The sequence below is a fragment of the Phoxinus phoxinus genome, assembly GCF_949152265.1.
Source record: "Phoxinus phoxinus genome assembly, chromosome: 7".
In the NCBI taxonomy this organism is placed as follows: Eukaryota; Metazoa; Chordata; class Actinopteri; order Cypriniformes; family Leuciscidae; genus Phoxinus; species Phoxinus phoxinus.
In genome coordinates, this window is record NC_136882.1 from 14,259,911 (window position 1) to 14,271,189 (window position 11,279).

At 40.1% G+C, this 11,279-nt stretch overlaps 1 protein-coding gene across 4 annotated transcripts in view; it reads right to left on the minus strand.

Moving 5' to 3' along the window:
• myo16 (myosin XVI) overlaps positions 1-3,040 on the minus strand; it is a 185,976-nt gene extending 182,936 nt beyond the window's left edge. For all 4 annotated transcript variants that reach the window (XM_079618669.1, XM_079618668.1, XM_079618671.1 and 1 more), the window contains exon 1: positions 2,757-3,040. In XM_079618669.1, coding sequence (XP_079474795.1) covers positions 2,757-2,784 — 28 coding nt within the window. In that variant the 5' untranslated portion in view covers positions 2,785-3,040. The remainder of the gene's footprint in view (positions 1-2,756) is intronic.
• Positions 3,041-11,279: the final 8,239 nt, after the last annotated feature.

The window sequence follows — 11,279 nt, forward strand, 5'->3', positions numbered from 1 at the left end:
GGGAGACAAAATGCACCAGGTTCCAAAACAAACGCTCCAAACGAGTCAGGTGTGAAAACGTCCTTAAAGCTGAAAGAATCTTTACAAGAATTAAAATATGGAAGGGTAATACTGACTGCCCGGAATTTTGTGGTTTATCGTTAAATTGGTAACGGTTTCCTCCCTAATACACTGACTCTAAAAATCCCTTCCTTTTCCACCATCACAAGATAGATGGAATCAGACAAACCTGAATGTGAAAGACTTCAGTAAGCATGCACTTGTCTCCTCTACTACATATCAAACCTTTAGGGGGCTCTGAGAAGAGCACTAGTGGCACGCATAAACACAATCACACTCTACAGGTACACACACGCACAATGTTCTGCTGGCTTTGCACCGTGGTGTGCGACCTTGCGCGTTCTCTCACGGTTTGCCTCTGGCACTGGCCATCTCTGCTCAAACACACAGGAAGAAAGAGTAAAGGTGAGGGGAAAAAAGGGAGGTGTAAGTGATAGCACAAGGTACTTTCCATGAATACTGCACACTAATGTATTCAAGTATTAGAGGTACACATCAAATTTTTCTCCATTGTGAGAACTTGGATAGATGCACTTTTTACTGAAACCGTCAAATGTCTGTACCCCCACCTGGCACCTTAAAGTCCCCATCAAGTCAAGTTTTTTTGGCCTTAGTATGAATGTTACTCTTCCTGTTATCTATAAGGTAGTTGCTCCAAACCAATAACAAAACTCACATTTAGAATATATAATCATTCAAAACTTACCATCTAGTCTCACTTACGCCAATATGCATCAATGATGCCCTCTAAAATCAGAAGCGTCCCGCCACCTACACTATAAATAGACGCTGAAGCTGCGGCTAAAATTGGTAAATAGTTCACACATTTACTATTTTCTACATGGTGACTGGCACATAGTGCACTATATAGCCTAGGGGACAGGGAACGATTCAGACAGCGTAAATATACTTTCCATTGGGACGAATGAAGTCTGGTTTTATGTTAGTGTCGCGCGAACTGCCGCAACGATAGCACAGTCTGCTCCGGTCCAGATACACAATAGCACAGAGCGGATCATAAGCGCGAGTCGGTGCAGACCACAAAACGTACCAAAATCCCATTTAAATTCGGCAGAGAATGCTATATTTTTAAAAGCAATATGGAGGAGAAAAGGTTAGAGATTAGGAGGAAACTGCGGCTTTAACAAGCTCAATGGCTCTGGCCGAGCTGTGATATAAATGAAACACTATTTGCTATTTTAAAAAAGGGGAGGCGCTGTTCAATATGTCCCGTCTTGGCTTCCGTTTCAGTGGAAATGACGTCAACACATTGAATAGTGCTACGCGTTTCAAGGCACTTTCAGTGAAGCCTAAATGAAGATTTTGAACTTTCCCACCTTCTTAACTGTATACAACAAAGACATAAATATTACAAAACTGTAACTAATAACGATACCTGTTAACTAACTTTTGGTTTCGCATTTTGTGCTAAAGTAACATAGATCATTTGAATCTTTTGTACAACATGACAATTACTTATTCTTATTAAATTTCCCATTTGTATGCACATTTTAGTTTTGCCAATTCATCTCAACCATTAAACCTTGTCACCAAATTTAAGTTAAAAAAATATATTTCAAACAAACATTTGTTTTTAATTTATGGGAAATATAAGTTTATCAATAACAGCAAACCAACATTTGATTCAAGCAAGCAGCCACCGCTCAATTTTGGATAGATCTACTGGTTACTTAGACATGCAAGCATATTGGTAAATATTGCTCACAGGGTTGCAAATGTCATATAGCATCGCTCAAATATTAGTTTGACCTCGTGAGGTTGACAAACAACATTTTCTGTAGTTTATGCAAAATCTTTTCTTTTTGTAGGCTACTCTATACATGGAAAGTGCCATTGACAAATATATAATAATTAAATGGAGCAAAAGCATAATATAATCCACTAAAAGCAACAGAGTTGGTGTGTGGGTGTGTGTTCAAATGAGCAAAACATGCAGAGGGGAAAACAAGCAATGGAGATGAAGGAGAATTAGACTATCTGAATAAAGATGAAAAGAGAGGGGTGGCAAAGGGACGAGTTTAACAACTGCCTTTCATCTGCAGCTGGCAACACAAACGCTTCCTGATTACCACCTTCTCCCACATCAGCATCTCCATCCTCCCAGCCACCACTGCAACATCCGTTTGGGTAAAACATCCCTTCCCTCGCTCCATTATCCTTCCTGACACTCTCATGTTCATGACCACACACACACACACCACCACAAATACAAAGATACACACAAGAGAGGGATCCTGCAGAGGCTGTCAGACTGTCACCCACCAGCCGTCTGTCTGAAAGCAGGCAGACTCCCGTAGGAGGTACCTACACACACACCGGTCAACTTTTACACTGCTGCAGCATCCTCCTGCAACTTCACACATACACACATGCACAAAAAGTCACCAAAGCCAACACTATCATCATGATGATGACATCTCATCATCCAGCCTCACTGCACATGATGGATGGATGGATGCATGCATGCATGTGGTGTGTTAAACGCATGCATTAAGCACCCATGAATTTGACCCTGCATCAGATACACACCCTAAATCACACACAATTCCTCCTGCCTCTCAATCACTCTAGCAAACGCACAACATGACATCATTGACAAATGACATCATTGACGAAATGACATCATTGGCATATGCATGTACGGAAAGACGCCTCTCTCGCGGCTCGTTACTTACAGCATTTGATGAAATGATAGTGTGACATTTTTCTCCGCAGATCACACAGCTACAGGTTCGTGCTCTCCGGTGCGGTGCTGTAGTAACCGGCGCAATACATCATTCAGAGCCCGGTCTCTGAAATTCGCTTTACCTCCCCGTGCATTATTAAAGGGCGATCGGGTTGCAGAGGCGTTAGTGGTTGTAGTGAAGGAGGAGCGGTGGATAAGGTGACGGTAACCGTTCGCTCTCTCTCCTGCAGTCGCGTCGACTCAACCGAGCCGGTCTATGACCATGACCGCCACACGTGCTATTGTAGCGCCGATGATTGACGCGTCCTTAACCCCGCCCACCGCTGCACACACACCCCTCGCACACAGAAACGTGCGCGCTCTCGCTTCAGAGAGAGGGGTAAAGAGACGGATGGTGGTGAGCAATAGAAGAGAGAGTGATGAGAGGAGGTAGGAGGTTTGGGGAAGGAGAGAGGGAAGAGGGGAGGGGAGCAGGATGAAATTTGGGTTCAGACTGAGGGAGAGAGAGGCTGAGGTAAGTTACTGCAGTGCGGCTATCAGACACGGTGTGCTGGGAGCGACAGATAAAACAGCTGGAAAATAGAATCTAGCATATTTCAATAAAGCATATTTAAGACCAGCTTTTATGTTACCATATAAAGTAAAACGTTAATGTAATGAAGAATACAAATACCAATTTTTGTCTTTCCTATATGTTCCTCTCATCTCTATAGCCAACACAGCAGTCCCGGTAAATTACCGTAAAATTGCCAGAATTACTTTAATGGTAAATGCTGTTCACACAAGCAACAGCGTTCCGGTAACAGACCAGCGTTGCATCAGCTCCAAAATATCTGTAAATTCTGTAATGTCAGTCATGGAAAGTGATCTTCATCCGCCCGCATAAGGAGAAGTGCTTAAATTTCACTATCTGTTCCATTTTACACATAATGCGTTTTTGCGCTTAAAAACACGAGACGAATAGTATCCAACTGCAGAGCCGCAAAACTGATGAATGGAAAAGAAGGCTGGGTCCTGTTGAAAAAGCTCCATACGTTATGATTGGCCCAAAGCAGACTTCTTATGTCAGCGCGTTCTGACTTCATATACGTGCTCATAATCTTCATTCCGCGTTCACACAGAGCACATTACCGGTAATTTACTGGTAATGTTACAACTTCCCTTAGTGGTAAATTGCCGGAACCAATTTGCCAGTATTTTTGAAAAGGTCCTGTTCACATACATGATCTCTTACCGGTAATTTACCAGTAAAGACTATGTGTGAAAGTGGCTAATGACAATATGTGTGAACAGCACAAACCACATATAATCTGGGGCAGACTAGACTTACAACTTTTTCAAGTCAGATACATAAAAACATAGATTGATCTAATTTGCCAATGAGCTGTAAATGTCATGTGACTACTGACTCTCGCCACTGATTAGCAACAATTAGCAACTGATTAGCGCTGCATCTGAAATTGCATACTGAATAATAGTTACATTTGATTTAAAAATATCTTTGGTATAAATGTGTTACTGTCATGTGGCCAGTTTCGTCGCTTCACTGTCATTCACAAATCCTCTCCCATGTCCTCATGGGATATTAAAGTGTCTCACCGGAAATAATAGGTAATCCGGGTATTTTTCATATACTGCTTTATGAATATTATGAATTCGGGCATACAACTTGACTCGTGTTTTTCCCCTACTATATGTGACTTCTGTCTGAAACATATATTGTGCATAAACCGACAATTTAAATAAACAGCACAGACAGAATGAAGGAACAAAATCACTGTCATTTCTGATAAAGGGCATATTTTGCTGTATCTCATTGCTTGCTCTCAGTGTTGACGAGTGCGAGTCCTGACAGCTTAACTGCTCAGGAATAGTGTTTAACTGGCGACAAATTACCTCGGACAAGCTTCCTCTCCCTTCTGCTCTGGGTTAACACCTTCATGCGTGCACAGGGCCTGGAAATTACAAACATGCAAAGTCTGCAAATTTCATGTGACGTGGGAACGTGAGGTTGTGTAAAGCACATCAGAGTCAGACTGATTACATTGCATTTCCTTCACCGTTTTGACCAGTGAATCTGGTTCACTGTGTGTTGGAGTGTATGTGGGTATGGCTGAACATGAATGTATGCATATCTTTGTCTTCCTGCCAAACACCTCCACACAAACCCACACATAAACTCCACTTTAGAGGGAAAAAAACAACCGTGAGAGCAAAAGAAATAAAGACCAAAATAAAGCCTGTCATGTGTATCCAGGTCAGAGATTTAACCCTCTTCTTCCTGCATCTGCTCGCTGTGCCGGGATTCATGTGCAGTAAAATGGGATATTATAGCCATAGATGGATATTGTAACAATGTTCTGTCTGGAGGAGTTTTAAATGATTCCAAGGATCATAAAACCCAAATCACATTAATTCACAAGACTCTACTCCACATTTAAAGAGATATTTAACTCATTCTCATGGACCATACACACATATGCTCTAAAATAACTTGTCAGAGTCTTGGTTGTTTTTGTGGAAGCAGTTCTATCACTATGACCACATCACTAAATAAAAAACGTAATAAATAATTATTTTGGTGAGAGGGACTTATTTGAAAGGATGCGTCTTTCTCGCTGCTATCATTCGCAGCAGATGCGCAACCCAGCGCCCTTGAGCAGAAGGAATGGAAAAGAAGCGGTATGGGGGAAAGACAGATGGAAGGGTGGATGACAGATAGAGATATGAAGGCAAAAAAAAAATGAACGAGTGGGCCGAGGGATGGACTGGAGGAATATTTAATGCAGCTTTTTATTTTGATATATTCACTTTGTGACTAGAGACACATGCGGCAGAGATAACTTAAAACGAAATAAAATAAGGAGTGGAAAGTGTTATTGTCTAAAACCTTTTTTTATTTTTTTATTCAATGTGATACTTTGGCTTTTCTACAAAATAGTGAGTTGCTTTGCTGACTGTTATAGTATCCTAACTGAAATGAAACCTCATTGACTGATTTGGAATGCTCTATAGGGAGCAACACTTTCTGTCATACAAATAACACTCCTTAAAGAAAGTGAGATTTGAATTTTATTCAAATAAAATGTATAGAATTAGTAGAATTTAAGCATTTTGCTAAGCTAATGCGAATGATATGCATTACAAATACAAATATTGGGTGAAAAATATTTTGTATTAAAATATTTATTGTTTATTTATTATATAAACTATTTAGGCTATTCCTCTTATTTTTTGCCATGGATTGGGTGGTTTTGAGGATGGATGGATGGATGGATGGATGGATGGATGGATGGATGGATGGATGGATGGATGGATGGATGGATGGATGGAAGTCTGAGCAAACAATAGAGAGTTATTAAAAAGGAAGAACTTAAAATTGAAAATGACTGAAAAAACAAAGAGTGGTAAGACATATTCCCATTGGATGTGATCTCCGAGAAGGTCACATTTCATGGATGAGCAATAGAGATTATACATCACTCGAGGGGACAAAACACCCTTCACCCCATCCTCTTCCACCAGCCAGAATTCACCCAGCAGTTAGGCCACTTTCACACTTGGTTCGATTGCCCTTTCCGAACCCGATTTCGATTGCTCCCCCCTCCCCCTGCCCCCGATGGACTGTGTTCACATTATATTATTTGTATCCGAACCGCGGTACGCTTGCGTCATCATTCTGCAGCTGGCGCGTAATCGTGTTGCTTGGTAACCGCTATGAATGAAAAGGTGTCAAAATGGATAGAACTGCTCGATTCACATTTGTTCTTCTTTTTTAGAACCTTTGGTTTTGTTCTCAAAGAAAAGATACAGAAACACACTTGCGTCTGTCTGCAGCAAAAGTACTAAAATCGTTCCAAAGAAAGCGGGCTGTCCGCCGAAGACACTTTTTTGTGGAGGCAAGCAGAAATCATCTCTCTGCTTGCAGTGCGCTAATCCCTCTTTTCGTCAAGGTAACTTAAGTGTACACACACGCACGCACGAAACCGACCACATTAAATGCCATCGATTTGGTACGATTGCGTTCATATCAGCAGCGAACCGTACTGGAGTACACATGAACCGTACCCCAGACCACCCTTTTTAAGCGGACTCGAGTACAGTTTGCGGGTGCGCTCCCGAGTTCTGAAGACAGCGTTCACATCATCCAAACGAACCGAACTCTGATGTCATTCGAACCCAGGTGCGCACCAAAAGTGCAAGTGTGAAAGCGCCCTTAGAGAGCAGTGAATTTGAGAAGGGCCCAAGTACACAACCCCACAAGACAAAATAACTTAATTAAAAAAAATTCCATTTACGTGTGTGTTACTAACTCAAGCAACAATGACTGTAGCTTTTGTATGATTTCTTTTGAACAGGATATTTTTTTTGTCTCTCATTTAAAAAAACAACATCCCACATATTTTCAAAGGAGTATGAACACCAATGAAAAAAGATGGGTAAGTAAATTCATGAGCTTGGCTATAACATTTACATTTATACATTATACATTTATAAATGTTTTATATTTTACATTAAATTTTGCATTGTTAAAATGTTTCCTTAAATTAATTCACAAAAAAAAATAAAAAAATAATGTAATTCACAGATGACAAAAGATGCACAAGGAATCCCGACATGTCTCTGCCAGTCAGTGCACTTGAGTCCACCTTGGTCAAAGGTCACAGAAGAGTACTGTCTATGCCAGTGAGTCACAACAGAGAAATGAGATGTGATGTTTTCCTCCATCTGTGTGCTATGAGAAATGTCAGACCTTCAAGTTGCAGATGAGAGAAAGGGAGGGAGACCGGTCTCCTCTGTCAGACCAATAAAGGATTGGAGAGAAGAGTGTCATTTGAGGTAAATGTCAAGACAGAGAGGGAGGAACAGAGATAGAGAAAGAAAGCATATGAGAGGGAGAGAAATTACCCTATTTCCAGAAGATGATATGAGGTATGAGTCTCAGCGTATGTATTGAGCTGTCAGGACTAAGATGGAAAAACACGTCTTATCAACAGCTGTCAGTCTCTGGGTAAAGAAGCCACTACAGTAATAAACCAAACACTGATCATGAGTATGAAGGACATGCCACCACAACATCAAAACCTTTGAGAGCGCAGCTGTGTACTGCAAGTCACTATATGTAACTTCAAAACTGAGCTAAAGGGCAAAGTCTAAACTGATTTTAGTTCTACAGAATCCTTTGAATCCTTTAAATTGTTTAAAAGTTGTTCCAAACCAGTTATTTTTTCATTATTGTATATTCTTTTTGATCTGACTTTAAAATGTGGGTTAGTTTCAACTACTAATTGTGCATACACACGTACAGTCTACAATCAGGCAAAGGTCATTTGCTGCTAAATATCATCAATGGGACAATGGGTCAAAGCCACCTCAGGACTCGCTTGTCAATGTCAGAATCACACCTGACTTTTCTCCAGGTATCACATCGGAAATGCAGCTCAGAGCTCAATAAATGTATTTGGATCAACTATAGCAATACATATCTGGATGGCAGAACATATTCACCATGTGTCTGTTTCTTGGTGAATGGATTAGTAACATTTCCACTCAACTCCAATTAGCTTCTTCAGCACACTAACACAAACTATTCTTCTAAAAGCGTATCATAGCGGTGTGTGAAGAACACGCCAAAGTAATTATTGACTGAATATATAAGTTCCGTGGTAAGTGTGCTTGCATCATGATTTGAACAAGTTAAAGGCAAGGTTATCGAGTAACAACAATATGTATTCAGAAGACTTGGAATATAGAGTCTACAAGTTTGTAGTGTTTTGAATTGTGTTCCAAGCTCACAACATCAGATGATTGTAAGGTGCCATTTAAATTTGACTAAATATTAAATTTATTTTGTTAGATATGTGAGGAAAATTATTATTTTTTTGCTTAAATGTGTATAAATTGACCCTTCGCAGGGAGCTTGATTGACAGGTGATCTGACCAATCATACTTCGCCATATTTTGTCGGAGAAAGCAGTCAGGAGAGTTAGTAGATTAACATGGGAGAATTTGAACTTGAAAAATGGAGTGTACTGACGCCTTTCCGCGGATAAAACAACATTCCTTATGTTCATTCATGTTTATTTGATGCTATAAATTCACTAGAAGGAAGAGATGATCGGTTCACGATCAGCTTTAACTGGTTCTCTACAGCGATCTGACAGACACATTAAAGAGCCACAAAACGGTATTTATTGTTTACATTTCTTTTAAAAAATGACCAAATTAGAAAGGTGAGACTGTTTAAAACGTTTAATATCAAAAGTAACCGAAAAGTAACCTGGTCTGTCCTGTCTGTCAGCATGTTGTCAGTCTCCTCTCTGTTCCACAATGTATTTTTCACTGCGTGAGAACATGGTGTGGCATGAGAGCGGCGTAGCTTTTCGGGCATAGCGACAGTAACTAAGGGGACCAGGTCTTTGCGAACGGTCAATTGACTGTGAACAAAAAGCAGGTCCCAGGCACTCAATCAAAATAAAGATGAAGAGATGGAAGTTAAAAAGCCTTTATTAAATATGGCTTAAATCATAATAAAAATTACACGAGCCAACATGTTCCGGCCAACAAGTGGTCTTCCTCAGGGCAAGGTAACATAGATAATGCAAGTGACACCAAATTGTAAGTTAAGTTCCACCCATAATCAGACAGCATTCAACTAGCCTAATGAGGCCATCTACACTCAATTAATCCAATAAGGCAATCAAGTCTACAGGATAGGGGAACAGACATAATGAACAACACCGCAAATAAAGACAACAAAGATAAATAAAAAGGAAAATAAAAATATCTCCAAAGAAATCGTCCTCAACGTAGGTTAACTGGAGAGGAAAACAAGACAAACATCATGTATTAACCACAAATAGATAAGGATATAAGTACACGGAAAAATAGACATACAGGCATAGAGAACATGTCATAAGAAACACTTAAACTCAATGTCCTCGTTCAGACCTGGATAACGTAGCGCATCGAGCTGATGGATCCAAAATGTCTCGCATTGGTTGAGTCTATGGATCCTATCCCCACCTCTATCCAAAGGTCTCACATGCTCCAAGGCCTCTACATTATTTTTTCCCTACCCCACCTATCACAGACTTCTTAACTTTACCAGCGCCAGGTTGAATCTCTCATAGGTCAATTGAATGTGTTGTCAGCCAATCAAACTTTACTTACATTATTTAATTAAAGGCAGGGTAGATGATTTGTTAATTTTTTGTTATGCTATGTAGTTGAAAGTCTCTTCACATCCTGATAGCAATCTCTAAGTTAAGTGGTCCAGATGTATTTATATGTATATATCGTCTGTGGATGGCATAGGACCATAAAATGTTCATCTAATCATTGAATTCGGTCCGGATGAAATGATATGATGCATGTCCTACCTGCATATCAACGTATGTATTTCCATTCCTCCGCGCACCTGCTCGCGCATACATCACACGTCATCAGCTTATCAAAACAACAAGCTTATGCTGTGTTCACGCCATGTTATTTGGAAGAGATGAAAACCCATAACGTTATACTTGGGGCAGTTCGTGACTCGAATTTATGCGTTTAAATGTCAACACTACCAATGCCGAAATGAATCTGCAGCAGTCAGGTGGTACAGGTCAGCGCTCTTTAAGTTGTTTTTTGTTTGTATTATTATGTGCTTTGAGACATGAGGTAATTTAATGCCGTCTATCGTGACATTCTGTTTGCTTCCTGTTGTACGCGTTCATGTGTTTTGAAGGAGGCGTGGCTTTGGAGATGCTCTGAAGGGAGGGTAGGATCGAATGCTTTTAAAGCTAGCTTGCTATTGCTTGCCTCTCCGAAAATTGCCTTCCCTATCTTTAAGCATCTGCATCCTGTAATAAAAACACACCATGATAAAAAAAAATTATTTTGTGACAATAAACACAGGGCTTTACTTTGCTGGTCTAGGTTTTTGAGAGCTCAGGCAAAACCTTTGTAACACCTGTCAAGTGTTCATCTAAACAGTGTGGCATTTCCAAGCGGTATTTCATAGTGCCTATTAATAATTGCACGTGTATCTTACCTCGCTATCTTGCTTTTATATTCACACACCACAGCTGTAAAAGCTGTTGATGAGACCCTGAGGATGCTCTTTTCACTAATTAAAACAGCTTGTGACAAGGATCTTACAAACACTAATGAATCAGTTCAGCCATATTGAACCAGCACTTTCAATTACGGCAGCATTCATGGCCTGGGGAGGGAAAGCGCCTCTGGAAGGGCCAGGGTTTAAGGAATGAATTAAACATGTGATGCAATCTCTACATGACATTAATTATTCAGCCCCTCTGTTGTATTTACACTACTAAATATTTCTTTCCCCCCAAATTTCACTGCTGAATTCTATTAGCATAATTTAAGGGTTAATTTTCCCAACCAGTAAACTGGCAAATGAAAATCTCCTAAAACGTTACCCTCAGTAAACTGTGTAGTGAGATGCACAGTTTGTCTGTCAAGCGCAATATTTAATTTGCATGCGAAGATGATTAAAAAAATA